Source organism: Sturnira hondurensis, unplaced genomic scaffold (assembly GCF_014824575.4).
Source record: "Sturnira hondurensis isolate 20B ecotype Veracruz unplaced genomic scaffold, ASM1482457v3 Scaffold0008196, whole genome shotgun sequence".
NCBI lineage: Eukaryota > Metazoa > Chordata > Mammalia > Chiroptera > Phyllostomidae > Sturnira > Sturnira hondurensis.
The window spans coordinates 12262078-12289927 of record NW_028080827.1 but is presented as its reverse complement, the minus strand read 5'-3'; the positions used below and the strand labels follow the sequence as shown (position 1 = coordinate 12289927).

The window sequence follows — 27850 nt, the reverse complement described above, 5'->3', positions numbered from 1 at the left end:
GGGACAGCCACCAAGTGACGAACAGGCAGAGAGTGTATCCAGCATGGAGACACTGGACAAAGGGATGGCCCACATCCCAGACGGACAGAATGGGACAGTGTGAGAGTTCCTTATGCTACTCAGAACAGCTCCTGATTTAAAACTTGCGAATTGTTTATTCGTGGAATTTTTCCATTTAATATTTTTGGACCGTGACTGACCAAGGGTAACCGAAACCTGGAAAGTGAAACTGAGAATAAGAAGATGGAGGACCGCTGTATTTCAGATTCTTCCTGGACAGTTAATGATGAGAGGTGATTTTAGGGTGAATCTAATATTTCAGCCATAATAGAAAATACTGTTCATTTGAACATCCATCATTTGTAGACACATGCACACTCTACCTGAAAGTGTTGCCAGATACTTTTGCAGGCAAGAGTAGCATTCAGGACACAATGCGACACTGACCCAGCTGTTTTTCCACACAAAGGTGAATCATGACAGATCATCTTTCACTGGTTTAGAGGCAGATCTCTCCTCAGGACTGTTGTTTGCAGTGCACCAGCCCCTTCACCCTGCGTTGGTGAAGAGCATGGGAACCAAGAGCTGTGTGGAGCCGAGCCTAGGCCATGTCGGGGCAGGTGGTGACGTGTGCACAGCTGCTCTTCCCCTCTGAACCACCGGAAACTCGTTTCCAAGGGATCACCACACCCAGTATTTCCTTCACGTGCTCTGTGATGGAATTTGCAGATCTAACATCGTTATTTCATGTATCGGACAGTTTGAGATTCGATACCTAACTCTTGAGATTTTCCACTAGCTTTTGTGGCAAGCATTAGTAGAAGAGGAAAACTGGGACAACTAGTGATTAATTTCACTTTATTGAAGCACTGGTTATGTAATAAAGAAGACTCTTTCCAGCATGGTTCAAAAACTGATCAGGATAAACTGGCAAAGAACTATGGGAAATTTGACTTAATTGGGAAAGACATTTTAAATTAGAACAACAGATCTAAAATGGCTCTTACATTTGTACTTATTTGCATATATTACAATTTAATCAGAGTTAAAATTGGAAAATATTTGGTTGCATTAATATTTGAATAAAGTTACATAATATAGTTATGAAAAACTTAGTTTATAGTAGTGAAACATACTCCCCCTTGAAGTCTAAACTTCACCCAAGATTCTTTTACATAACTGGTTTCCAAATAAGGCAACCATTCCAGATAAGGAATAAGATCATTTATTTTTTACACTGGATCTTCATTAAAACTCATCTGTTCTTTATCTTCAGGATTTTAGAGTTTATGTAACATCTCACAAAGGTTTTCTCCTGGGTTGGGTGAAGTTGTAGGTCATCCATGTTTTCTGGGCAAAATGCCATTCTGAATAGAAAACATAAAACAAACACACCATTAAGTTTTACGTGGAACTTACCGAAGCATCTCATCCTTCATTAAGTGCTCATTTGATATAACACATGCGATGTGTTTTATAAAAATTAGATTCTATGTTTGCAGCTATTTTCCTAACTTCAGTGAAAGCAAGCAGCGGAAGCCTTCCCAGGGCTCTGCTCCAGAGTGGGGTCGGTTCTGGAAGACCTGGAGTCCTAGGGGCCGTCCTCCTGTGTCCTCCTTCATAGCCACTCCTCAGAGATTGGAGGGCAATTGGCATTCCTTTCCAGACACCGCCCTGACTCTGGGACAAACACTGGCGGTCCCTTCTCCACTCCCAGCCTTCCTTCTGTGTTCGAGCTCCAATTTGTTAAAGCTGTTCTTAAAGGTCCCTGGACAGGAGGCCACTGTCACCAGCCTCTGCCTAGCCCAGTTGTGTAAGCCCTACCCCTTCCTCATAGTGGGGTAGACGCTGTCCTGCCAGAGAGGGCATCACAATTGTCTCACTCTCTCATGGAGAACAATGGCTAGACTGCTTTGACCAGTAGTTTGGCCCGAGGGGCTATATTGTGTTACTAACTTCAACTGCATCTATTAGGGAAAAATTAGCAATAGTCACAGAGAATTCTCGTGTATGGTTTCCTTTTCTCTGAATTACATCTGAGGTCAAGTCTTTACTAAATCAGACTTTGTAAATTCATGTAAAAGCCAGATAAATCATAGAAAAATCATAGAAAAGTAGTTCCCAGGTGCCAGGGGCAGGGGACCAGGGGAAAGTTGGTGGAAGGGTATAAACTTTCAGCTATAGGATGAATAAGGTCTGATGAACTAATAATAAAAAACATAGTCACTATCGTTGGTGATGCTCTATGGTATAAATGACATTTACTAACAGAGTAAACATAAATGTTCTCAGAACAACAAAAATGATAAATAGGTGATGAATGTGTTTGTTAATTAGACGGGAGGAATCCTTTCACAACGTATTTGTACATGATTGGGCAAAAGTACGTTTACGGTGGCAATGCAAATAAATAATATAATAATTAATAACTAATAACACAAGGATCAACTGTTTTGCATGCATACAATTGTAAATCGATTTTAACCTGCCCTGTGTATCAAATCACAGTGATGATTTGATATATATATCTTATAATTTTATTGTTAAATACACTTCAATGAAGCTGAAATAAAAGCGTTATGAGGGATTTATAAACACATTCTTGAAAAATTCAAATAGAAAAGAATAAAGTCAAATATGACTGAGCCTCTTCTCCTTTCCCCTTCTCCAGCGTTGCTTGCCTCCCTACTTCATGGTTTGGTTTTAGTCTCTCCAGGGCATTCACACATCTGTCAATGTTCATATGCAAATGTAGATTTTTTGCAGGTATTTTTCTGAAAATTTTCCTTGTCACCAAATAACACACTCGGAGCCCTGTCATGTCAACCCACCTGCTGCATGACAGTCCTTGCCTGCATAGAGTTCCATGCATTCAGCCATGTCCTGTGGGTCCTGAGGCTTCCCCACAGTTTACTGTTTCCAAATAGCACTGCAGGAAACTCTGTGTATGTCCATCCTCTATGAACACAATTCATGTGTTCCAGGATGGACACCGGAAAACTGTGTCATGTTATATTCTTGGCCATATATATCATGCACATGCAAAATTTTGATAATGGAAGGTCCGTGAGACCAAGGCCTTTGTCTCCTCTGTTCACTGCCGTGCGTCTGGTGCCCACAGCAGTGCCTGGCATGAGGTATGTGCTCACTGCATGGTAGTGGTTGAGGGAAATGCCCCTGCAGAAGCTCCGTAATGCTCACTCCCACCACCAGTGGATGAGAGTGCCCGCTGCCCCACACCGGCACCAACACCTATCCCAACCCTAGGTGCTTGCTGTTTTTGCATTCCTGACAAGCTAATGGGTGACCAAAGGTGATCTCATTGATTTTTGTTTTGAATTACAAGATTACTATGGAAATGGAACATCTCATTACTTTTAGCTAATTGTGTTTTATGTCCTCTAGTAGGGCTAATACTGCCTGCCCTTCCCTTCACCGTACAACGGACACTCTTGTCCCTAACTCTGTGCCTTTGGGAGAGAAAAATAACCCCGTGGAGTCACAGAGCAAATGATCTAACCACTGTGTCCCCCCCGGATAGTTAGCAGAGAGATCGAGAGTACGAGGTTGAGTTTGCATGTTGGCTCTGGGATTTTGGTTTGTAGAAGGTAATTAAAAATTAGTAATTGTTATTAGTCTCATGAGATGCATTAATATAATTCCCATTTATTACTGGAGAGTTGAGTCTCAGAGAGGTGCAGTTATGGTTTATTCTACACGTTTATTCCACAGAGGTGTGAAGTCAGAACTAGAGTTTAGGACCAGCTGCCACAGAGGCCATAAGATCCCTGCCTTGCTCCCTGCCTGTCTCTCTGGGAATGCCTCCTGGCCTCCCGAAGCCTGTGGCAGCACAGCCCCAAGACCACCACCCTGAACTGATGTCTTTCCTCTGGAATTCCTAGGCCATGCAGTGCTAAACCCTTGCTGGTCCAAGTGTGAACCACACGATCGCGGTTTGATTCCCAGTCAGGGCACATGCCTGGGTTGCAGGCCAGTTACCAGCAGGGGACTCACCAGAGGCAACCATCCATGGATATTTCTCTCCCTCTCTCCTTCCCTTCCCCTCTAAAGATAAATAAATAAAATCTTATTTAAAAACACTCTAGGTCCCCCAGCCCCTCCTCTGTTTTCTGCATGTACCTCTGACAGCCATGAAGAAGAGTTTGGTGTGCACATATATTAATGTCCAGCACTGCCACTCTGCTGGTTTACACTAAAAAAGGTCAGATTAACAGGGCCAAGAATAACAGAGGAAGGACCTATTGGAAACAGTGCACGGGCAACAAATGAGCCATGAATCAGACAAACCCAAGTCAGATCTGGGCTTGGACAATTATTAGCAATGTCCACAAGCTGTGTGACTTCTGTGAGCCTTAGGTTCTGAGTCGGCACAGCCAATATTACCCATTTCAGAGGGTCACTGGAAAGACTCCTGGAGCACTTTGTATAATGCTCCCCGTGCTGTGGGAGCTCAGTAAGTGTCGCTCCCTCTCCACTCCCTCCCTCCCTCCTTCCTTCTTGAGAACTATGCGATAAGCACCAGTGGAAAAGGTAGGGTTGTCTTGTAGGCAACCTTTGAGGTCAAGTCACATAGACTTGTCATGGTGAACAGCCACTACACTGGAGGAATTACTAGCTGACAGTGTGTCTGGGGGGCTGCTGCTCAGACGTGGAGCTGATCTAAAGGGCCAAGTGGTCATGCAAGAATAGCTAAGCGTAGAGGAGGAGAGGAGCAGTTTAATTTTCGGAATTGATCATGTGGAGAAATCTGTTGGCAGAATGCAGACTATGCTCTCTATGGTTGCCAGGATTTTGTATCCCAGGAAGACACACTCTCAGAGTGCAGTTGTGGAAGGGACTCAGGGGGCATGAATCTGCCCTGGGCCCCCTTCCGGCAGTGAAACCTGGGGCAGGGGTGGGAGGTTGTCAGAGGCCTGCTGTTTTCCACCCCTGCTGGGGACAAGCCAAAGAGAGAAATGAGCTGCCCAACAAAGGAAATGGGAGAGGAGAGACCAGTGTCCTGACCACAGGAGGAAGAGTCAGGGAGAGGTCTGGGGAGGACAGAATTCTCCTTTCATGGAGACCTGCAGAACTATAGACAAGTATGGTTGCCATGGCAAAATATGCTGGGCATCCCTTTGCTCTGCTGAGCAGACTGAAGTAGCAGCTGGGAGATATTCCTTTCCTTTATTCCTATCCCCTCCCTAGGCCTTTATTGTCCCAGAGGACCCTTTGGCCAAGGCAGATATTAAATCACACAGAGCGGCATTTCTTAAGAGTAACCCACTGGTCCACGTCAGAATTTCTGAGGGCTCTTAGTAACAAATGTGTGTCTCTGGTCCCTCCACAGACCGTGGTGAATCAGCAGCTCTGCAGGTGGGCCCGGGAATTATGCACATCTAATAAGCTTCCCAGAGATTCTTTGGCAGGCAAAGATTTGAAAAGTGCTGTTACAGAGTGAGATTTTGAGATTGCAATCTGTTAAAAGCATGCCTTTGAATGAACAATAACAACAGAAATATGGAATCTGGGTCCTTGTCACTCAAAGCATGGTCCTTGTATTGGGCTGGGGAGATTCCTCTCAAACTCCGGAGGCAGGCGGCTACTAAACACAGGCAGTGGGAAGAGGCGAGGCTGAGACTCAGAAGGCCCGGATGCAGATCTCCGTCTTCCCTCTTATGGCTGAGTGAACTCGTGATGGACATTTCACCTCCCTGAGTGTATATACTCCATTATTAGGACAGAATAATGCCCACTTCACATAAATGCAAGCATTAAATTATAAAAGTGCTGGCCCCTGTAGATGCTTAATAGCTGTTAGGAGGAAGTTGAATTAGCACTCACCTTTGCTGGGTTTCTCCTGCTTTGACTCGGATTCTCGTCAAAACAAGGCCTGAGTAGTGGGGTCTGCTGCCCCATGGGATGATGGTCTGGACTGTGTTCCACACGTTGGTCCATACTGCACTGTTTTCCCACTTGAATTTGATCATCACCAGCTCACCAATATCCGAATCCAATGTGATAAGAAAGGAGTAGGTTTTATTACTAGTAATTCCTTCATCCCTTGAAAATACAAAGGAAACCAGACAGCTTCTTTATAACTGCAAAGTGATGCTTAGATATAGTCAGGGTGTGTTAGGTTTGCACGTGTGACTCGGGGTGGTCATTTCTGCTGCATTTCTCAAACTGGTGTAGGATAGGTTGTTAATAGAGCAATGGACACACCAGGATAAAAAGGGGTTTGCTAGACCACTAATATTGGGGAAAATCATACTATTTTCTGGGTTAGTGTATTTAAAAGGCTCTGAGAATTCCACAATAAAAGATCTAGTTAACTTGGTGTCGCTAAGGCTTCCTAGTTTTTATGTCAACAAATCGGGAAAACTGTCCCTGATGAGACCATGGGGCTTGGGCAATGGCCTCTGAGCAGCGCAGCTCTCTGCAGGCTTGATGAACACCACACTCTCCTTCCCATTAAGGCTTTGTGTCTCCCCATAGAAATAGAAACTTCTATTAAATAACAAAGCATGACTGTCATAAAAAACCATATACTAAAGGGATGTACAGACGGCAGCAAGATTTAGGTGCATATTCATAGGTATCATTATCAGCTTTACTCACTGATTGCCAGGACATTAAAAATACCCCAACGCTGAGGCCCCTTCCACTCTTTTCAGAACAATCCCCCAGAGAGAGACTTGCGACAGTGCATAGGTAATGTTAGATTTAGGGTGAGACAGGTGGATGGAGGGCTTTTTGCGTGCCTCGGCATAGCTCTTCCTGCAGAACATCGTAGAGGACCACAGGAATGCCCGCACCCTGCCAGACTGGGAGCATCCTAAGGATAAGTTCCTCTCTGCCACTAGGGTGGAGCACCAAGAACTACTTTCTGAATGACAGAAGCAGGGTGACTAGTGGGGATCAAAGCCGGGGGGCACTTTTCAGAAGCTGAGGACTGTCCCGGGATTGAGTGAAGGACCAGTGTCACTNTGAGACAGGTGGATGGAGGGCTTTTTGCGTGCCTCGGCATAGCTCTTCCTGCAGAACATCGTAGAGGACCACAGGAATGCCCGCACCCTGCCAGACTGGGAGCATCCTAAGGATAAGTTCCTCTCTGCCACTAGGGTGGAGCACCAAGAACTACTTTCTGAATGACAGAAGCAGGGTGACTAGTGGGGATCAAAGCCTGGGGGCACTTTTCAGAAGCTGAGGACTGTCCCGGGATTGAGTAAAGGACCAGTGTCACTTCCCAAGGAGAGCGTACACTGGGAGGGGAGAGGCTAAGGAAAAGCAGCTGATGGGCCTTTTCCGACCAGCGAGGCTGGGAGCCTCTGAGGGAGGTGTGAGGCCACTGCTCATGTTGTGAGCAGGTGTGTAACAGGACGGGGGACAGATGGGACAGGCTGGCAGTGCAGGCTGATTGGGATGGGAAATCGGTGCCAAGTTGAGTGATAACAGTTTTATTTCTGGGCTACTATTCAGAACTCACTGGAGAGGCACTCGGGGCCTTCCTGCGGACACCTGCTCCGGCCCTCACCACTCTGCCCTGCTCGGACCTACTTCCCGCACTGCTGACGGGCCTGGGCCACCTCTGGCTTCTCTCTCTGCTCAGCCCACAGGGCACAGCGCCCATCACAGATGCAAGTGGAACCAACATAAAGTAACTGGTGAGACTGAGTGAGGCCAAGGAGGGATGACGAGGCATTGGGCTTGGGTGGGTGTCTCTTCTGATAGGGTTTTTGGAGCAGTCCTAATGGGCTGAGGGGAGTAGGTTGTATCTGGCTTGGCTGTCAAAAAGTACAGAGTCCATCCAGTGCCTGTGAGAAAGTGAAGTCTGTCCTCTCCACGCACAGGGCCGCTCCTCATACTCACAGCGTGATGGGGATTTTCTGCATTTCCTTTTCTGTTCCCAGGAGTGACATGGTAAACGTAGGTTCCGCCGGGTTCTCGATTTGGTTGAGGAACTGGGCCTTGAACTGATAATGGTACACTGGGAGCAGGGAGGAGAGGAGAGAGAGAGAGGAAGAGAATTTAAGCAGAAAGTGTGTAAATTAAAAATCTCATTTTTAAAATTTAAAAGTGCAGAGGGAAAAGTCTGGATGGATAGATACCCCAATTTCCCCCTCTTGACCCTGGCAATGGAATTATGAATATCTTTTCTTCTCTTTCCTTCTCTGCACTTTCTGAATGTCTACAGAGGAAGGACTTGTGTTTGTAAAATAGTACTAATAAGAATTATCCACAGAAGAAGGTAGAACAGGAGTGTACAATGTCTGCCATTGCCGGTTTCTGGGTGCAATTCTGTTGGAATGTTCCATGTGTTTCGGAGGGGTCCCCTTACATAAATCAAAGGATATTTGCCTTTTAGTCACCAAAGGCAAGAGGACACACTACCATTTTTCCCTTTGCCTCTGTTCATGGGGTCCGTGTTGGGGTGAGGCGGGATGCCGGCTGAGGCATGCCCTAGTGGCCACAGCCCCATCCCTGGGGCTGGTCTTGGGGACTCGCCCTGGGGGTTCAGTGAGCACATTTTCCCAATGGAAATAAGGTAACTCGAGTTCTAGCACTTGGGCCTGAAAGTTTTCTATTTTACCAAATGTCCATTAGGTCCTTCTACTGGGTTGTTTGAAGGCAGAAACTTTATTTTATTCTTTACCTAAGTATAGTCTATATTTCATTGATAAAAACAAATTGCTTACCAGTAGACAGGTATTGTTAGATACTTCACATTGCTCCATCTCATTAACGTTTCATAACAATTCTATGAGGTAGGTAGTGTAATCATCATCTCCATGTTATACATCAAAAAACGGGCTCAGAGAGGCGAAGTGACTAGCTCAAGGTCACATAGCAGCACCTGTGATCTTAGTGTGGACCTTTTGCCAAGGTTCCTAACATGGCCTTGGCTTGACCTTCGCTTGATCTTGGCTTGGCCTGCATTGCTGCACCAACCAGCTGTGGGTCTGTCCTCACAGTTCCCCTCCCTCATTCCAAGTTGGCTGAGAGCTCCTCAGATTTCTTTTTTTTTTTTTGTCCACATTCTCTAAGTGCCTGCAGTGTTTTAGCTCCAAGACTGCAGACAGGTGTAATATGGCATGTCAGTGTGATTGAAAGGACCCCCTAGAGCCCGTGTTCGGACTGGGTTCTGAGACCATGTCCAGGCTCCTGGAAGGCTAGTTATGGTCTGTTCTGGGCAAAGGATAGGGGATTTATGGTATGCCTGCTGCATACTTGCCTTTCCTGGCTTAAATAATGACTAACCCACTTGTGCTGATACTGTACTTTGCACATAGTAGTTACTTACTGAACATACATGGGATGAATGGCCTGACAGTTAGCTTAGCAGTATTAGGGTACATATTAACGTCTGGCAAGATGGAAAATTGCCTCTGAGGAGTCAAGGCCTGTGTATCAAGGTTTGTTATATGAGGATTCCCACTGGGAAGAACAGAATATAGAACTAGCCACTTGGTCATCCATTTCACGCACCCAGCATGTGGAGATTGCTCACCCTCATGAATCATTCTACTAACTCCTACATGGTGCATTTCCACTGGAGGCAGGTAGCTGCACACACACATAGCAGCTGTGGCTGATGGTTGGTTGCCAATACCCCATCTGCAGGGTGTGCCTGCATTGCTGGGTTTCTGGGTTATTTATACAAACCTACCCTTTGGCATAAACCGATCTTCCCATTTGGCCTTTGTGGTGGATTTACTCCAGTGACCTGTACATAATAGGGGCTTAAATCTTCCAGCTCAGAATAAAGTAGTCTGATACTTTCAGGACTGTGAGACTCTGGGTGAGAAATAAGGGCTGTGGGTCAAGTACCAAGAAGGCCCCTAACCCTTTGGGTGGTTGTGGTGAACAGGGACTCTGGCTTGCAGTCTCAGAGCCTCTGGAGAGGTCTTCCACTATTTAAGATGTGTCTAGGAAACTCAAGAGAGCAGTGTTACAAGTTGAACTAAGGCCAAACAAAAGGTCTTTCCAAAGACACAGGCCACAGGCATCTGCTGAGGGAGGCGGGTATGATGCAGACAGGCTGAGGTAAACTGAACTCAGGTAACCTCCTAGGGAGGAGGAAGGACATGTGTCAGAGTCCCCAAGGAATGCTGCTAACAATGCATTTTAACCCAGTTTAATATGTATTAACTGGAAGTCCCTGGTGCTCAGCCGAGTGCTAAAAGCTGTCAGGGACAAACAAGGAAGAGTGTAGCTGGCAATATGCATGATGATAATGTTTGCTAATATTTATTTGAACTGTGCTGAGTGTTTTGCATATGTTATCTCCTTCAATCCTTACATCATGACCTCTGAGAGCAGGGTAACTGAAGCACAGAGGGGTTAAGTGACTTCTCCGGGACTGCGCAGGCAGTAAGCCGCGGCTGGCAGGTCGGCCCAGGGCACCTGGCTCCAGAAACTGAACTACTTTAAACTGTTGAAACCTGAGACCAAGCCCTTTATATACCCTAGGGAAAAAGTTGAAGTGGGGAAAGAAGACTTAAATTCAAACATCTCCTAACAGAATTACTTAATTAAAAGTAAATCAGAAACACCCTAAATATTCACAAATGGAGGAATGACAATGGACTATCGATGACAATTATGATAGCTACCATTTAGCTCTTTACTCTGTCCTAGACACTGAGCTAACGGTTCCACATCAATAAATACTTCATTTCTCTTTGCGACAGCTCCGTAAGAGGCTTACTCATTCTCCCTCCCGCATCGCTTCACCGATGAAGAAGCTGAGGGTGAGTCCTGGTGAAGACCTGGTAAGCTGTGATTAAATGTTAGTCTGCTGATTCCGAGCTCAGATTCCCAGTCATGTGATTTACTCTTATGAGCTCATTAAAAGATACTTTTGGAATGATTTCAATGCTTATAAAAGAAGTGGGGAGCACCTCAAACAACAACCAGACAAGTAAATTGTACGTGTAATATGAGACTGACTATAAAACAGAATGCATGGGAGGGGCATTCACAAAAATGTTGAGTGCTTGTCTCTGGAGAGGGTAGAGAGGGAATTTTTTAATTCTCTTCTCTCTGCTTTTCCACAAGTTCAACATTTTCCACAATAAGCATGTATTCTAATTAGAATCTCATTGGAAAAAGAAAAGCTTTGAAAAGTATTAAGAAAGAAAATGAGAGAACCAGAGCTGTGGTCTTGGCCTTGGAGGAGCTTGCAGCTGGGAAGTCTTATGAGACTCTGGTCACCCTCTGCCTCATGGGCACCAGGGTCCAGGTCTTATCTCCCTGAGGGCAGTCCTGGTTGTGTTAACGCTGAGTTCACAGGTCGCAGGTCACAGCACACACCGCAGCAGGGGCTCTTTGTGTGAAAGCACGTGACTCCTGCCACAATAAAGGCCTCACGTGTGAATAGGACTCATGAGGAAACAGCTTCCACTTGTCGAGATCCTACTATGCATTCGACTACCTGCTAAGTATTTTACATACATTATTTTTGTCCTCATAACAAGACTAAATACGGACAACATGCTGGTTAGACTGGGTTTCCATACTTACCCTTGCTATCCCCATCCGTTCTCCGCCCAGCTCGAACCCCAGGATGTGGCCCCACGGGCAGCACGGCCCTGGCTGCCCTGCAGAGTGGTTTCTGGTTGAGAGTGACCTCTGGGGAGGCACCCGCAGGAGATCAGAGGGAGGTCAGGGTGTTTCTTCTCTGCTCCGTCCTGCTTTGGAGCCTGACAACACAGTAACTGCACCCCATGCCTCCACAGCTCCCACTCTCCCGGGTATCCCCTCAAACTTCCTGGCCTGTCACCAGATGCGGGGCGCATTGATACCCTACGTTGGTTTCTTTAATACTGCCTGCCAAGCATAAGGAGGCCTGCCCACTCCCTTTTGCTGACCCAGGCCGATGGAGTTCTGTTTTCTGCTGAAACCTAGACAAACCGGGTGTCAATGATCCTGGTGAATTACAGAAAGGAGGCTGAGACTTGGAGGCTGGTTACCCAGATAATTAGAAGTGGAGCAGAATTTCAAACGCGGTGTCTCTCTGGTTCCAAAAGACCCTTCCCACTCACTGTCTCCTAGGGCTCTGGTTCTGTAGCTAAATCCACCCTTAGAATACAAATGGCAGACACTCGGCCCCTGAAGAAAAGCTGTGGTCGAAACCTGCTCAAATGAAGCCACCAGGACCAAGTGCCTGCCGCTCCCGCCCATGGACATACGTCCTGGGCCATCACTGCTGCAGGTTCCCCCACCTGTCCCCTGACTGTTAGCCCCTGCGGGGATAAATGTTTCCTGTCTCTGTCCTGGAGATGGGTTTCTGTCTTCCTTTGTTCTTAAATTGCCTGTAGGAGGAGATTGATCCCCTTGTCTCGTCTCACGCTGTGGATACGCTTGCTAGTGTAAAACCCGGATCTGCTTAGATGACTGCGAAGGTTCCTTTAGCTCTCACATCCCATGAATGAGAGTTCTCTGTTCCTCCCCCTTCCCTCCCCAGTGTCTTCCTGGGGTGGGACCTGTGCGAAAGTCAGAGTTGTCAAGGATGTGTGAGCTGTAAGGGGCTTGAAGGCACGTGGACTGCAGGGCAGGGACTGAAGTGGGGGAGTGGGAGAGCCCCTGTGCGCACAGAGGGGGTGCCCTGCTGCAGAGCCCTCAGCACGGTGATAGCACAGGGGACCCCATACTACCCGCTCTGGGAAAGTCGCTGTTTTGGAGAAGACTTGCCGTTGATATTTTTTAAAAAGATAGGGCCTTCCATACTGAGAAGTAATTCTTTCTTCTTATTTTGAAATTTTTATACTATTTTTCTTGGGGAAAAAAGACAACTTGCCTATCATCAATACCCAACCCCCCTTCCAGGACAATGATACTATTACAAAAATTAAGGGAAAAAGCACGATTTTACTCATTTTACTTTATGACATGCTTAATAAGGCTTTAAAAATTTGATTTAGGGAAAATGCCTTTGATCCTGTGAGTGCACAGAGGCCAGGACAACACACGCCTCAGTGCAGGCAGGAGAAACTATTTCAAATCTTACAGATGGAAAACATGAACTAATTGATGAACCCTGAGTGAGATCAAGCAAACTGCGCCTACAGCAGGGAGGCGAAGCCCCTGAAATTCTCCTCACCAGACTCCGCCTGCGTCCAGACGCCCCACTCCTGTGTGAAGCCCACTGGTGCCACTTAAGAAAAAACAGCTGAAGGTGATTTTCTCAAGGCAGCCACTGTGAGCACCAGGTTGTGAAATTCATGAAGAGAGAACATTTTTATTTATTTTTATTTATTCTACTTTCCTGGAAAAAATGATTCTGAATCATTAGATATAGGCTCTGGGAGATATTATGACTCCCTTTGCAAACATCAAAGAGGCCATATTTTTTCCATCTATTGATTTTCTCTGGCGGAGATGGTAAGAGTGGGATCTCTTGCGTTTTCTTGCAGCACTGAGGGCTTGCTCCGGGTCTGAAATGCCTCTAACCCAGGAGCAGGCTGCCCATCCTGGGACTGAGAGGCCTAGGGGCTATACTGAACAGAAGGCCACCCCTGGAGGCAGCCGGGCTGCAGGGTGCGGGGAGGGGCTGCAGGAACGAGCTCAGAGCAGGTGCGGAGGAAGAAAAGGGGTTTTGATAGCGTGTGCATGTGTGCGCATGCGTGTGTGCATGTGCGCTTAGGTCGGTGCTTAAGCCTACCTTTGGGCTTAACAGTAATCCCCCATTTAAGTGATGCCCAAAGCCACAAGATCTGATCCTTGCCCCTTCTGTAGGTAGCTGCCCCTTCTGCTAGGGGTGGAAATAGGGGAGTGTGTGTGCGTGTGTACGTGTGTAAAGACTGAGAAATGTGTTGTGTGAGTGTGTGAGTGTGAGTGGTTAGGAGTGCCATGCTGGTTGGTGCCCTGCTGCCCACTGCCAGTGCTGTGGGGGCTCATGTTGGGGGGCAATGAGTTCTCTGTTGAGGGACAGGACCCTAGGTTGCAGCCCAACTCTGCCACCAAGCACGACGGGGTGGTTAGCACGCACAGCCTCTCTGAAGCTTAGTTTCCTTCTTTTAAAAATGGGTGTTAAGTGTTCCCCCACAGGTTCTGTCACTAGGTCAAGGTCACATGTGTTGTTGGCGGCAAAGCCCAATTCTGGAGACTCCTTGTCCTAATCCTAAGCCTGTACAACGTCTCCTGTAAGTATTGCTTCTTCTGGAACTCTCTCTGGAAGTCAGTGAAAACCTTCCAAAAAAGTAGCTGAGAAAAGCCAAAGACACACAGACACCCCGGGCGACAGTCTGGCTGGTCGTCTCATGACCAGAAGAGAAGAGTGCTCTTACCCTCTTACTAGCTGGAGTGGCGACAGAAGCAAGGTCCGCTGCTGGCTGAGGCGGCGGGGCGGGGGCGGGGCAGGGGCGGGGCAGGGGCGGGGTGGGGAGAGAAAGAAGGAGAGGGAAGGATGGGGGTGGAGAAGGCCATGTGGAGTGAAAGGAGCGAGGGCCATGACAATCAGAGACTTCGGGTCCGGCAGTGTGTTTGAGGCTTACAAACGGTGTGGCTTTGGGAAGACTGAACTTCTTTCAATCTTAACTTTTTTTTTGGAAAATGAATCAGTTCCCCGCCCCCCACCCCATCTCTCACTGCCACCCCACTGTCTCTGTCTCTGTCCCTCAGTATCTCTCAGTCGTTGTGAGGATTAAATACTAAGCGGGATAATTCTTGTGCGTACCCAGCAGGGTGCCTGGACCACAGCCCCAGGGTCCGCTTCCCTCTGCTCCACCCACTGCCTCACCTGACAGCTCCCGGGACCAGTTAGATAAGGCGCTTGCTAAGCAGAATTTAACTGAATGTGGATGTGCTTCTACCCCACCCCCTTAAAAACCTGCCTCCCAAACTGCTAAAGGTTCCTCCTGAGAGAATGAGAATGGAAAGGGGCAATGAGTTGCCTCCTTTCACTCAGCGACTGTTTCCCAGTTCTCCCCTGCTGGGGCTGTGCTCTCCCAGTGTCTACCCGCGTTCTGGCAGTCGGTTGTAGAAAATAGATCCTTTGATGGTTTTGTCAGAATATCTTGGGAGCCAGAGGAACAAAGGCCAAGTTAGTCATCCTTTGTAAAACTACAGCTGCGAGGTGAGTTATATCTTGCCCAGCCAGGCCCTGCACTAAAATATATAGTACAATCAGATGTCCTTGAAAAACACAGATTGTGGCTTCTGTGAGACCGAGTTGGGCAAGTCAGTTCTTTCATGAGCTGATACATATTTATCAAATGCGGGAGGCGGCCAGCCAAACAGGCTCTGGGGGCCCCAGGCGGAGACGATCTTGGCAGTGATGGGTAGAGAAGGGTGTAGTTATGGTGGCTTAGATTAAAGGCTTCCTGCCAGCACCATCCAGAGAACTTTCTGCGGTGACGGAGATCTATTTCTGTGCTCTCTGAGACAGCAACTGTGTATTTGAGCGCTTGAAAGCTGGCTAGTGTGATGGAGGACTTAAATTTTTGATTTTATTTAGTTTAAATAATTTAAATAGCCACATATGGCTAGCAGCTATCATATTGGATGACATAGCATCAGACGGATCGCAGCATCCCTGTGAGCAGCTGCTTCCAAACAGGTGGAGTCTCACCTGAGTGTGATTCCCAGCCATTCCCAGGACCACTTGGTGTGGCTGCAGGGCTGCTCCTGGCCACTGGTGAGCAGATGGATTGAACTTGGCTTACTGGAAGGACTGAAGCAGAACTGGGGAGAATTGGGAGGTCCTGAGGAGGGGGGTTATATCACTGAAACCTCAGTACCCTGCTGCAGGTCTGGGTTCTGACCAGATTTAGGCAGTCCTGCCTTATAGGCTTACCTCCATCATCACCGGCCCTGTGGGTCCAGTTCTCATCAAGGCGGGTAGTTGGTAATAAAGAGACCCAAGTGTTTTCTCCAAGGGGTTCATGACCTGTCTTTCCAGGACAGCACAGAGCACATACCAAATGGCCAGGGCCGGTCTCACCCAACCCCTCAGAGGTAGGGACTCTGCCTACTCTGGCTCAATTAATGTTTGAAGAAGAAACAAATAAGTGATTACATCAGTGCTGGTAGCTGCTGTGATTCTGTGGTCTCCTTAATAGGAAGGGAGCTCCCACCACCAGCATGGGGAGGTCAGGCATGGGGTGGGGGGTACCTGGGCAAAAGGGAGGTACTCAGCCGGGCTTGTGCCTACTGCTCTTTCTTCTACCTCTCCCTTCTCCTGACACCCTCCCCACGGCCCTCCCTCTCCCAGCCCTAAGTCTGGATCAGTCCCCTTGCTTCAGATGCACAGCCCATCCCTGGGAGATGAACTATAGCCCTTCTTCCCAGTTGATCTCAAAAGGAAAGCGACCCACCCCCTCTCTTCTCCTGCCTTCATCACTCCACAAACAGACCAGGGCAGGCTACTGGGCTAACCATAATCACTCAGCTAGCTGGTTGGAGTCGTGGGTCTAAATGCTGGCTCTGCTAAGAACCGACTTTGTGATCCTGGACAAACGATTTCCGCCCTCTGGGCCTCGGTTTCCCTGTCTGTGAAACTGGCAGGGGTGAACAGTCTCTGGCAATGCTAACAGTCTGGGATTAAAGTAGATCCAGGGAAATGTGATTATCTGAGAAGCTTAATCATTCCAGGCAGCTTTGCCATTTAAAAGAGAAGCGGCTTAACCCAAATGAGTGAGTGTCTAATTGGCAGCCTATAGTGGGGGAGCCCCTGAAGCAGGAGGCCTTCCTGATTCCCTCACCTGCTCTGGCCTTAAGGCACAAGCAGCAAAGGGGATTCTCCAGCCCTTCAGGTGGGAAGGATCCCGCCCCCACTCCAAGCACTCTCAGAAGCCATCGGCTGCCCACAATGATTCCTGTCGTTCCTGGGCAGCTTGGGCTCAGGGAAGGGAAATCTGGCTGAAGGGCAAAGGCTCAGATTAACAGAGGACTCCACACCTAAAAAATAAGTCTCCTGAGAGCTTGAACTTGGGAGCCTGATAGTAAAAAGGAGCACTGGACTGGGAGTCAGATGTACCTGCCCACAGCCTGGAGTGTGGGCAGGTCACTCTGTCCCAGTTTTGCTCTCTTTTTAAAGCGGGATAGTAACCAGCCAGGCCGACCTTGCTTGGCTGTGTGGGAACCACCGGAAATAAATGGCTGCATCTAACGTTTTGTGTGAAACACTGTGCAGATGCACAGTGGTGGTAATGATGCATACACCTTCTGCAAATATGAATATTTGCATGGTGATAATCAAACAGCAAAACACGGGTTCCTCCCAGTGCAGGTGAGCATGTGCTAGGAAAGATGCTGAATCATTCATGAGCTCTTTTAAGGATTAGGCAGAAATGTTAATGGCAATAGATGTCCCCTGGTTCCCTGCAGGAAGATTTGGGCTTCAGTGGAATATTTTTTTGCTGGCTTCAGCCCAAGATGTGAGCACAGCCCTTTCTCTGACCTCCTGTTCAACCCAGAGAGGGGCAGGGGCTCTGTTTCTGCCTGAGGTGGGGATCTGACGGGGAAACAGTGGAAGTTGAAAAGCATCTCGGAAAGGCCTCGACCAGGCAGTGATATCCTGTATGCTCAGCTGATTGAAACTTGCGGGAAAATGAGGAGCCATGAATGTAGCCTGGAGCTGTTTTTCCATGGGGGTCAGGAGCAGATGAAGGCACTGGGCTGTAGTCTGGGTTTAGGACACCTCCAGGTCTCCGTAACAGAGACACCTGTGGCAGGAGGTAACTGTTCAGGGGACCATGCAAGTGGACGAAGAGAGGCCAACCCAAGGATTGTATCAGAAAGTAGTAAGGCTTTTCTTTTAGCATTTGGCAGCACAGTGGCCGCATTCTTGGCAAAAGAAAGGCCTTGTCAATATCACTGTGTGGAGTCTGTGCAATTTCAGAAACAGTAAAATAGAACCTGAAGTCATTCCAGGAAAAGACTCCAGGGAATTTTTGACCCTTCCGACAGGGCACTGTCTCCTTGTCCTTGGCGAAGGCTCCAGGCTACCTGCACTCACCTTTGAAGGGAGACTGGGCTCGAGTCACCAGAAAGAACTTCTTGCTCTTCTTGCTCTGCCTCTCCTGGCGGGTGTGGTAGCCCAGCGTGTTGCAGTGGCCCTTCTTGCAGCTCAGGCACAGGCCCTGGCTGAAGCGGTCCATGCTGCTGCATTGGTAGGCCATGCTCTGCTGGTCGGGGTGCAGCAAGGAGTCCAAGAAGAGGTGCACCGACCGCTCATGGGCACATTTTATGGTCTGGGGGATGGCTGGAACACAGGGCAAGAGGGACACTATCAACCTTTAATCCAAAGGATTAAACCTTCAGTTCAAAGGATGGCCTTGTTTCTCAGTGCAGACTAGCAGCACCTTGGGATGGACGGGTGGGGCTGCTGAGGTCGACCCACTGACGATGGTGCATATAACAGGCGACTGAAGACCTTCGGGGAGCGTAGGGTCCTCTCAGTCACTTGGTGCGGAGGCACAGGTGCAGGCACCCCACAGGTGCCGCAGGCTGTGGCAGATGTTTTAAAGGGAACCCCAAGTCACTCAGAAACTATCAAATTATTTAAGGAAGCAGGGTAATGTAATTTCTTTTAGAAAAATTTCTTTCTTAAATGGTTAAAAATGCACAAATGAGTTAGCTGACGAAAGCTTGGGTGGAATACCTCTTTTCTTAGGAAAGCCAGGGACACCAGGCTGTGGCACTAGGGGCCCAGCCACTGAGCTGAGAGCTGAGGCCCCTCTGGCAGTGTCTACCTTCTGTCCCAAAGCAGCCATTGCGTCCCTGGGGTAACTGGCCACTAAGACCGGTGTGGGACGGGCTTCTAGAAGAGCATGCCCCAGTGACCAGGTCTGAACCCCTCCAGCAAGCTTAGGAGGTTCAGCTACTTTTTCTTCCTTTCTTTTGTCTCTTTCTTTCCTTTTCTTTCTTCCTTTATTTCTCTCTCTCCAAATATTAACCTAATCTAGTAAATGATTCACAGAGAATGTTGAAAAAACCACCACAAGTCATGGAAAGTGCCGAATGTGAAAGCACAGCACAGGTAACTTTGCCAAAAGCCCTTCTCCCGACATTGGTCACCTTAGCTCTTGGTCACCCATGGCCACATTTGCAGAGCACTTACCACGAGGCAGGTACTCTGCCTTCACTCATCTGCTCCCTGCATCTTCGTCCAGCTCTGAGGCCGCTGTTACAAGTGAGGAAACGGGGCTTCAAAGACATTCACCGACTCGTTCCACCTCACCTAGCCTCACCCCGGTCATGAGGGTGGTAGAACGGTTATCAAGCTGCCTTTCATTTAGCTTTGGTTGTGAGAGACACCGCAGAATCACTTGCCAACATAAGGGTGAAGAAAACTGAGGAAAACCACACCCAGGTCGGACAAGCTAAGTGAGTGTACTTGGTTCCATCACCTTGAAGTTTAGCACCAAAGCAAACAGCACTCATTGCTCAGAGATGCATTTACCAGGCAACTAGTGGCCACACACCACCCTAGAGGTCTGTGCTGGGTGTCAGGAGGTGTGGGTCTGAGAGGCTGGCTGGGGACAGGCGGCCAGGACTGCTGGTGACTGGAGGTGCGATGACACCAGGAACGTGTAAGAAGGGATGGGGGATGTTCCCAGAGGGTTCTCTCGTGTGTGGGTGGCTGCAGGGCTGGGAGTACAGCCCAAATGAGATCATGTCGAGTGTGAAGGGCATCCTGATACAGGAGGGGTGAGGGGGGTGATGCAATCACAAGAGAGTGTGTTTTCAGCTCGATTTTGGATGATTGGGGTGAGACCGGTATGCAGTGTGGGGGTCTCCAGTGGCTTTGTGAGTTGGCATGTTTTAATTAGGATGACATCTTATAATAATGAGAAATTTGGGACGTCTATGGAGAGTATGGCATTTGCTTTTTTAAGTTTTGTTTTTTAACCCTGTGCATGTTATTGATACTCATGTTACTGTTTTGGATTTGAGAGAAAAGTGGGATCACGGCCCAGCTGATGCCACATCCAGGTTTTGCCCTAAGCTATAGGAAGTCACGGGGACATGTTTAGAGCTGAACTTCGAGTTGAAAGAATCACAGTACTGTCCTGGAGGATCAGCTGAATAAACCTCACAGAGGTGGAAGAATTTTCACACTCTTGTGAGGCCAAGTATCAAGAAGCTATAATCTAGTGAGTGGGTCCTCGTGTGAGCAGAGAAGTGGAAGCTGCCTGAGTGATGAAGCTTCTGGAGAAGGCGGACTAAACGCCTTCAACTCTCAGAAGGGCTACTGTTCCTGGAGAGGCTTTGAACTGAGTGGGGGCAAGAGGTGGGGACTCCCGGTGGTGCCCTCAGTGCATCCTCAGAGCTTGAGCCCCAAGGACCTCTGTCTGATAGGAGGAGGGGCCTGCAGGGGGGAACACCAGCTCTTACCCACAAGCCCTCTCTCTGAACAGACTTGGTGAGCATACACCCTGGGCCCCCATCCTTGCCAAACTCTTCCCAGAATCCACAGAGCTGGTAGATTGCACAGGATGCAGAGGCCCCATGCGAGGGTGGGGGTGCAGGCCAGTGCTCTTGGCCATGTCTTCTTCCTCACCATTTAGGCCATGCTTGCCAATGTGTTTGTAGAACTCTAGGAAGTGACATCCAGGCTGGAAGGCGCCTCCGTTGGGGTAGAAGTCATAGTGTGCTATGGGCTGTTTGATGCCCACGCTCAGGCCAATGTGCTCCCAGGTAAACGTGTGAATGGCGTCCACAAAATTGGCGTCATCTGGTGAAAGACGGTCACTGGGGGACATTCCTTCAAACAAAGGGCCCGCGGCATCCAGCCCTAACAGGAAAGTAAGGGCACGGTTTAGGTAAGAACAAGGGGAGGGGAGGAGAGATGCTCTTTTTAGCTTATTCATGTTATTACACATTCATGGGCTAGCAGGAAGAAGAAAATCCTAGGGCATAATCTTTCTCTAGAAAATCTTGCCACAACCTTTTTGCAGTAAAACCACAGTAATTCATGGTGCTGAAAATTGAACACAAGCTGGGCATTATCTATGGGGAAAAGAGGTCTGCAGGAACTATGCAGTGGTAGAAATAAGGTTATGAGGCAATGCCTGATTTATTTAAGCAAGTCAATTTTAAGTACCTCTCAAGCTAGTTTCAAGAGCATCTGTTTGCCTGCAAAAAACCCACTGTGCTTATTGTAAATAGTTTTAACCTACCCATGAAAAAAGAAGCAATTTGCCAGAATGTTGCCTATAACTTCCCTAAACAAGCTGGCTTTTCTCCTACACTAATGTCATTTCATGGGATGGTCCAGAACAGCCTCGGTACGTCACTGGTCCCTGGTGGAGAAGATACTGAGAGCAGATAGCATTCTCAAAGCTCTAGTCCTCAAGTGACAGATGTGTTTGCATGAGGTGAGTGGCAGCCCCTGGCTGGCGGGAGTTGGGGAGCATTTATGCACCCAAGGTTTTTTCCCTTTCTTCCTTTACCTTCTCTGGGGGGCCCTTTGATGCCCCATGTCAGCCCTGGCTTTCATCCTTGAGAGGGGCGGAGGAACTGACCGGACGCCAGGAGAGTGCCTGTTCTCCAGCCCTCTCCGCAGTTATAAATGAAGAATGTCTCGGTGTGATTTATATTCCTTTCTTCATCAGGCTGACTACAAGAGGACAATAGTAATTAGCCATCTCGCTGTCTCTGACATGTGGTCCTGGATAATAATGCCTGATGGCGCCCAGGGTACCAGTCAAAGGGGAGATGGTCCGGGCTTGATCCAGCCTCTGTGATTCTGATCAACCTCAAGTCCTGGTTCATTGGTGATGGGCCTCCTGGGCCTTCTGGAGAAGCTCTGCCCACACCCAGGCTGTTGGGTGTTACATAACACTGGTGGGGACACAGTCACTGGTCTGGGGACAAGGCCTCCCCAGTCACCCCAGGATGAAAAAAAAAGGACTCTCATAATGACAAATTTACTTGGTTTAAATATCTGCCATTATCCCTATCTTTTTTCATATTAAAATAAATGTCTTCTTTTATGAAGTAATGATAACACTAGATGATATTTAATAGTTGCCAAAAATGTTCTTACTTGATAAAAGTAAAAGGTCATAGCAATGCTATTCATCTTAGATTTCCTTTGGATTGTTTTAGCCTGCGAAGCATTGTTTTAGCCTGTTTGGTCTTGAAGGATGAGTAGGAGTTTGAGGGTAGATGAGAGCTGGTGGGTGAGTGGCAGAAAGATATTCCAGGCACAGGGAACAGTACATGCGAAGGCCCAGAAGCACGAGAGGCCACGACGTCTTTGTGAAGTGGAGGAAAATCTGGTGTTACTGAAGCCTAGAGCTAGAGGGAGGGAACAGCCAGAGGAGAAGCTGAAGCTCTGGGACACTACACTCATTGCAAAGGGCCTCGCCTGGGCCATTGTGGGGATTCGTGGGCCTTGGGGACGTGGTTGGGGAACTATCTGGTCAGGTGTGTTTTTCCTCATGTCACTCTGGGGCAGCATGGGGGTGGGGTTGAGGTCAGGGACACCTAGAGGAGAGGCCTTCTCGCATGTCTTTATCTCTTCCTGGGTACCAGGGCCATTTCTGAGTTGGTGTAGAGTGTGGGGCGAGGTTTTTGGTGCAGAGGTCCCTCCCTCAATTCAAAGGGGGCCCCAAGTAATACCCATGTGTTTCACCAATGTGGAAACCCAGGCACAAACGTGGTTGCTGTTACAGCATATTTAGGGCTGTGACTCTTTAACTTGTTCATGTTGGGTTTTTTAAATTATAAATTGAAAAATAAACTTTCTGCTATGAAAGTGTACAGAAAAATCTACTTCTTAGATCCTACAGGGTCCGACTCTGAGGGGCATCTGTGTGAGGAAAGGCAGTAGCAGCGGAGGCTGCAATTTCTGAGTTCTCTTGGGCAGCAGTCCGTGACCAGGCTCGCGTTTCCAACAGTGCTACAAGCCCTCCCCAGACACCAAGCCAGCAGGAAGGAAGCTGAGAGTGTGTTCACTAGGAGACTGTTGGGAAAGCAGGTCCTTGCTCTGTGGCCTGATGCATCTGTGAGATTACGGTCGTAGTTATCAGGCATTGTTACCTGTAATTCTCCCAATCTTGTGCTTTCCGCCAATGTAACTGCCAGCAAATCCTGAGACGTGTGCACCCAGGCTGTACCCAATAAGATGAACGTTGCTTCGGGAAAACGGAACAGATGCCTGGAAGACAGTGATAACTCGGTTGCAGGAGGAGAAGAGCTGCCCCGACAAAAGCCTTTGTGGGTCCAGCTTGTTCAGGCTGCCACCCTGTTCTTGGTGCCTGATCGCAAATGAGGTGCTTCANGTTATCAGGCATTGTTACCTGTAATTCTCCCAATCTTGTGCTTTCCGCCAATGTAACTGCCAGCAAATCCTGAGACGTGTGCACCCAGGCTGTACCCAATAAGATGAACGTTGCTTCGGGAAAACGGAACAGATGCCTGGAAGACAGTGATAACTCGGTTGCAGGAGGAGAAGAGCTGCCCCGACAAAAGCCTTTGTGGGTCCAGCTTGTTCAGGCTGCCACTCTGTTCTTGGTGCCTGATCACAAATGAGGTGCTTCATTCATACGGCAGACCCAAACTGGCTTCTCACCTTGCAGACCCTGTCGTCTCTCCTTCCAGGCTCAGCGACCTGGGACCCTGCCTAGTGATTAGGCCTCCTGCCTGCCTGTCTTCACCTGGGTATGAATGCCCTGTTGAAGCAATCCTGTTTGTAGCTCCTGTGTGGGGATTGCTGGTTTATAGGATACACAGATCCTGTAGCACATCCAACTGGTGAACATAAAAGGACTAATGGATGGATGGTAAGGGGAAGATGATTCCTCAAAAAGGGGTGCAGGTGAGGCAGCCGAGAGAGCCCTGGGGCCTGGTCACCACCTCAGGCCCTTCTATTCCTGTGAGCTTAGCCCACGTGGTTCTCCTGTCTGGGCTGCTGTTGGAGACCAGCTGAATTCACTGGGTCTTGGAGGAAAGGTGAGGAGGGAGGTTGGGGCAGGTCTTACCTCCAGCCACCGGATAAAAGCCGCGACATCCTTTCCCACGAGGCGCGTGTTGTGGACAGCGGTGGCGTAGTGGTTTCGGGCGAGGGCGATCCAGTCTGCCAGTGCCACGTTCACCGGCTGGGCCAGCTGAGACTTCAGCGCGGTCACCATCTGCCAGATCCAGCTTTCCAGCAAGCCGTCCAGCTGAGGGTAGGCCCACAGGGTGGTCAGCTTCACCAGGAGGGGACAGAGGGGGCTTTGCAGTCATTTCCTCCTTTTCTCTATTCACCTCTTTTTGGTTTTCTCCAACTCTTGGGTAACACTGGATCTTTTCTCTAAGGGTTTCCCAACCTCAGCACTATGAACATCTGGGCCAGATCCCTGTTTGCTGTGGGGCTGTCCTGTGTGTTGTAGGAGACTTAGCAGCATCTCTGGCCTCCATCCAGGAGATGCCAGCAGCACCCCTTGCCCCTGTTATGAAAACCAAAAATCCTCCTGGCTTTGCCAAATGTTTCCTGGGAGCTACACCCCAGTCCCTAATTGAGAACTGTTGTCTTAGCATTTCCCTATTTTAGGACTTTCCAAGCCTTAGATCAATGGAAACTCCTGTGTAAATCAGCCACTGAACCCTGACCTGTCCTTGGAGGGTCAGCTCCCGCGCCAGCTCCTCCTGGTGGCCTGCTCTGCCGCACTTCTGAAACCCACTGCATCTCCTCTCCTCTCCCTCACTGCGCTTGGCTTGCTTCAGAGTGACCAGCTCCATGAGCCAGAAACATAGTAGAAGCTCCATAAATGTTTAAAGGGCACTTCTGATGGGTTCCCAGGGCAAATACATTTATGCTGTGTTGTAAAGGAGAAATAGGATTAAGAATAGGGTGGGCAGGTGACTGTGGTGCTGGTTGGGGCGGTGGCGGTGGGGGGTGGGGTGGGGGGGCAGTGTCTAGGGCATCCCAGGCAGAAGGAAGAGCATGGGCAGAGGCACAGAATGACAAAGGGACAGTGTGGTACATCTGGGGAGAGGAGAAAAGGCAGGTGTGGCTAAAGACTAGCCCACTAAGGTGAAGAGCAAAGCTGGTGGCTTGACGTGTCGTCCAGGTTAAGATCCATTTATTTAATAAATGTTTCCCCAGGGCCTTCTGTGTGGATATAGCAGTTTGGGTTCAAATCCAGACTCTCCCAGGTGCTAGCTGAGTGACCTTAAGCGAGTTATTTAACATCCCTGTGCCCCAGTTTTCTCATGCGGAAATGGGGATAAGAATAGTGCCTTCTTTCCAAGACTGTTGTAAAGACGAGATCAGTCAATGAATGCAAAGCACTTAGAGTATTGCCTGAAACATAGTAAGCACTCAGCAAATGTTAGTTCTTATTAGCAGTTGTATTATTATTATTACTGATAATGGTAGATGTATTCCAGTCTGGGTAGGAATTTGAGAATGAAGAGCTCATTCTGGTAAAAGGACCCTATTATCTTCATGTTGCATTTGAAGAAACGAGATATTTCTTCCGTCATTATTTCAGTTAACAAGTATTTTTGGAGCACCTAATATGTCATGAATACTGTCCTAAAGGAGAAGGGGGAAAGGACACTATAGGTGGAAAGCACAGCCTGAGCCAAGGCCAAGGACAAGGCCAAGGCCAAGGCCAAGAGGAGAGAAATCCCATGGAGCATAGGAGGAGCCACAAACACCTGGGTATTGCTGGAGGCAGAGAGAGGCGAGGGGAAGCAGGGGGAGTCAGGAGGGCGCAGGGAGGTGAAGGGATGCAGGGAGAATGAGGATGAAATGGGCTGATACATAATGCCAAGGGCCTTGCTCCAGTAGGGCTTCAATCTATGTGAGGTCCCTTCTCTAGGGGCAGAAAAGGCCCCCACCACTTTCGCTGCCAGCCCCCATTTCTCTAGGGTGGGATCCCTGCCAATTCTGAGGGGAAACTGCTGGCAGGCTGCAGGAGCCCCTGTGCTATTCTAGGATGATTATAGAAGGCGCCCCACCTCGTGGCTACACCCACGGCATCACGTGGCTCCCTACCACCTCTCATGGCCAGGCAGGGGTCTGTTTTGTTCATGGGAGGTTGTGCGCCTGCACGTAGCGGCCCTTGGAGAATACTTGTTGAAGGAGTGGCGTGTGGGTAGATGGGCCCATTTTGCTCTCCAGGGTGGAGTAGAAGCGGTTTCAGGGGTATTTCCAACTAGACGGCAGGGAAAGGTTTCCAAGTCACGAAATAGACTCCCAAATCCTGGATGTTTCATATTGTGAACTGAGCTTCAAATCATGGGTGGGCTGGTGACCAGCAGTCAGAATTTCCTCTTGGAGATAAGGCTTCACTTAATTTGACTTTGATTATTGCTCACAGTATTCTCTCCCCTCTTCTTCTGTAGAAATGGAATTTTTAGCATCACTAAAAGGCTATACTTTCTCTAAGAGGCTACACAGGTCTCAGCTCCCTTTCCATTGATGTATGGCCAATGGATGTTACTAGAAGTATTTCACAGATGCTTCTGGGAGGCCAACTTAAAAAAAAACAACAAACCACCTCTCTTTTATGGCAAAGCCATTGAATTATACATGCTAAATGGATAAATTGTATGCTATATGAATTATATATCACTAAAGTTGTTGTTAAAAAACTCCTTGCTTTTCAACTCCTTTGTATACAGCATTTGCTACCTGGAATGAAGATGTGATGGCTAGTGCAGTAGCTGCCACCTTGGACTAGGAGGATGAGGCCTATGTCTAAGGATGGGAGAGCAGTGAGCTGGAAATGAGCTGGGACTTTGAGGACTTCATTGACCAAAGCCATTTATCCAGTTCTGGATTACATATCTCTGACTATTGTATGAAATGGAGATAAATTCTGACTTCTCTGAACCACTGCCAAATGGGTTTCTGTTATTTGCAGCTAAATTTAACACTGACAGATACATTTCATCGAGAGACGACATCTGTCTCCCTACTTGCTCTTGTGAGACATGCAGCTTCACCTGCGTGGGCTGCAGTCTGGGCCCTCATGTCTGTGTGACCTCTTTGAGTCACATTTTATTATCTGAAATGTGGAGATAATTATACTTTCCCCTCCCTGCTTACTCATGGAATTGAGATACTCAGTGAGATAATGTGTGGGGAAGCACTTGGAAAATTAGAATGTGCTTTACAAATAGTATGCATGACGTTGTTATCACCAGCTCCCCATCTTTTTATTAGAATTGAACACACAAGGGAGAAAAGGAGAAAATGGAGAAGCAGAGAGAAAAAGGCCGCGGCGGCGTGTCCTACCGACCACCCGTGGATGATCACCACCAGCGGCAGGGAGGAGTTGAAGCCGCACTGCAGGAGCGTGTCCGGACGGTGGAGCCTGATTTGACAGGCCTTGTCACTTCCCCTTTCAAAGAGTAGAAATCTTGTCTTCATCTCCTGCAGCGTTTCATTTTCTTCAACAGCTCGAGATCTTCTTCCAAATGGCTCTAGAATGGAAGATTGGGGATGGTGCTTAAATCTGTTCTACCTCCACCAGTTCTGGGACAACCCGAAGGTGGCGGGGGACACCAGCCAATGGGGTTCTGGTGNCTGGACGGTGGAGCCTGATTTGACAGGCCTTGTCACTTCCCCTTTCAAAGAGTAGAAATCTTGTCTTCATCTCCTGCAGCGTTTCATTTTCTTCAACAGCTCGAGATCTTCTTCCAAATGGCTCTAGAATGGAAGATTGGGGATGGTGCTTAAATCTGTTCTACCTCCACCAGTTCTGGGACAACCGGAAGGTGGCAGGGGACACCAGCCAATGGGGTTCTGGTGAGTTGGTGGACATACTCGTGAGTCACAGCTTTGGGAAACCCCAAAGAACATTTCTGGGATAATGGCCATTCTCTCCTGGGAGATAATGGAGGGTAACCTAGGAGGACCCAACATGGAGGTGGAGAGGGTCACCTTCCCCACTACCAT

General features: G+C 48.3%; 1 protein-coding gene across 1 annotated transcript; it reads right to left on the bottom strand.

The window, feature by feature from the left end:
* Window positions 1-1202: 1202 nt before the first annotated feature.
* Window positions 1203-27850, bottom strand: LIPC (lipase C, hepatic type). Its single transcript, XM_037054433.1, has 9 exons — window positions 27836-27850; window positions 27188-27412; window positions 23937-24119; window positions 23256-23373; window positions 20510-20743; window positions 17963-18208; window positions 7873-7990; window positions 5845-6063; window positions 1203-1367 (listed from the first exon to the last, which is right to left on the bottom strand). The coding sequence occupies exons 1-9, from the start codon at window positions 27848-27850 to the stop codon at window positions 1256-1258; spliced, it is 1470 nt and encodes a 489-aa protein (XP_036910328.1). The 3' UTR covers window positions 1203-1255.

Coding starts and splice junctions, on each gene's coding strand:
- LIPC (XM_037054433.1), bottom strand. Junction 24,120..27,187: donor TGATCATCCACGGGTGGTCG/GTAGGACACGCC, acceptor GCCTACCCTCAG/CTGGACGGCTTGCTGGAAAG. Junction 7,991..17,962: donor AGCCCAGTCTCCCTTCAAAG/GTGAGTGCAGGT, acceptor CCCTGCTCCCAG/TGTACCATTATCAGTTCAAG.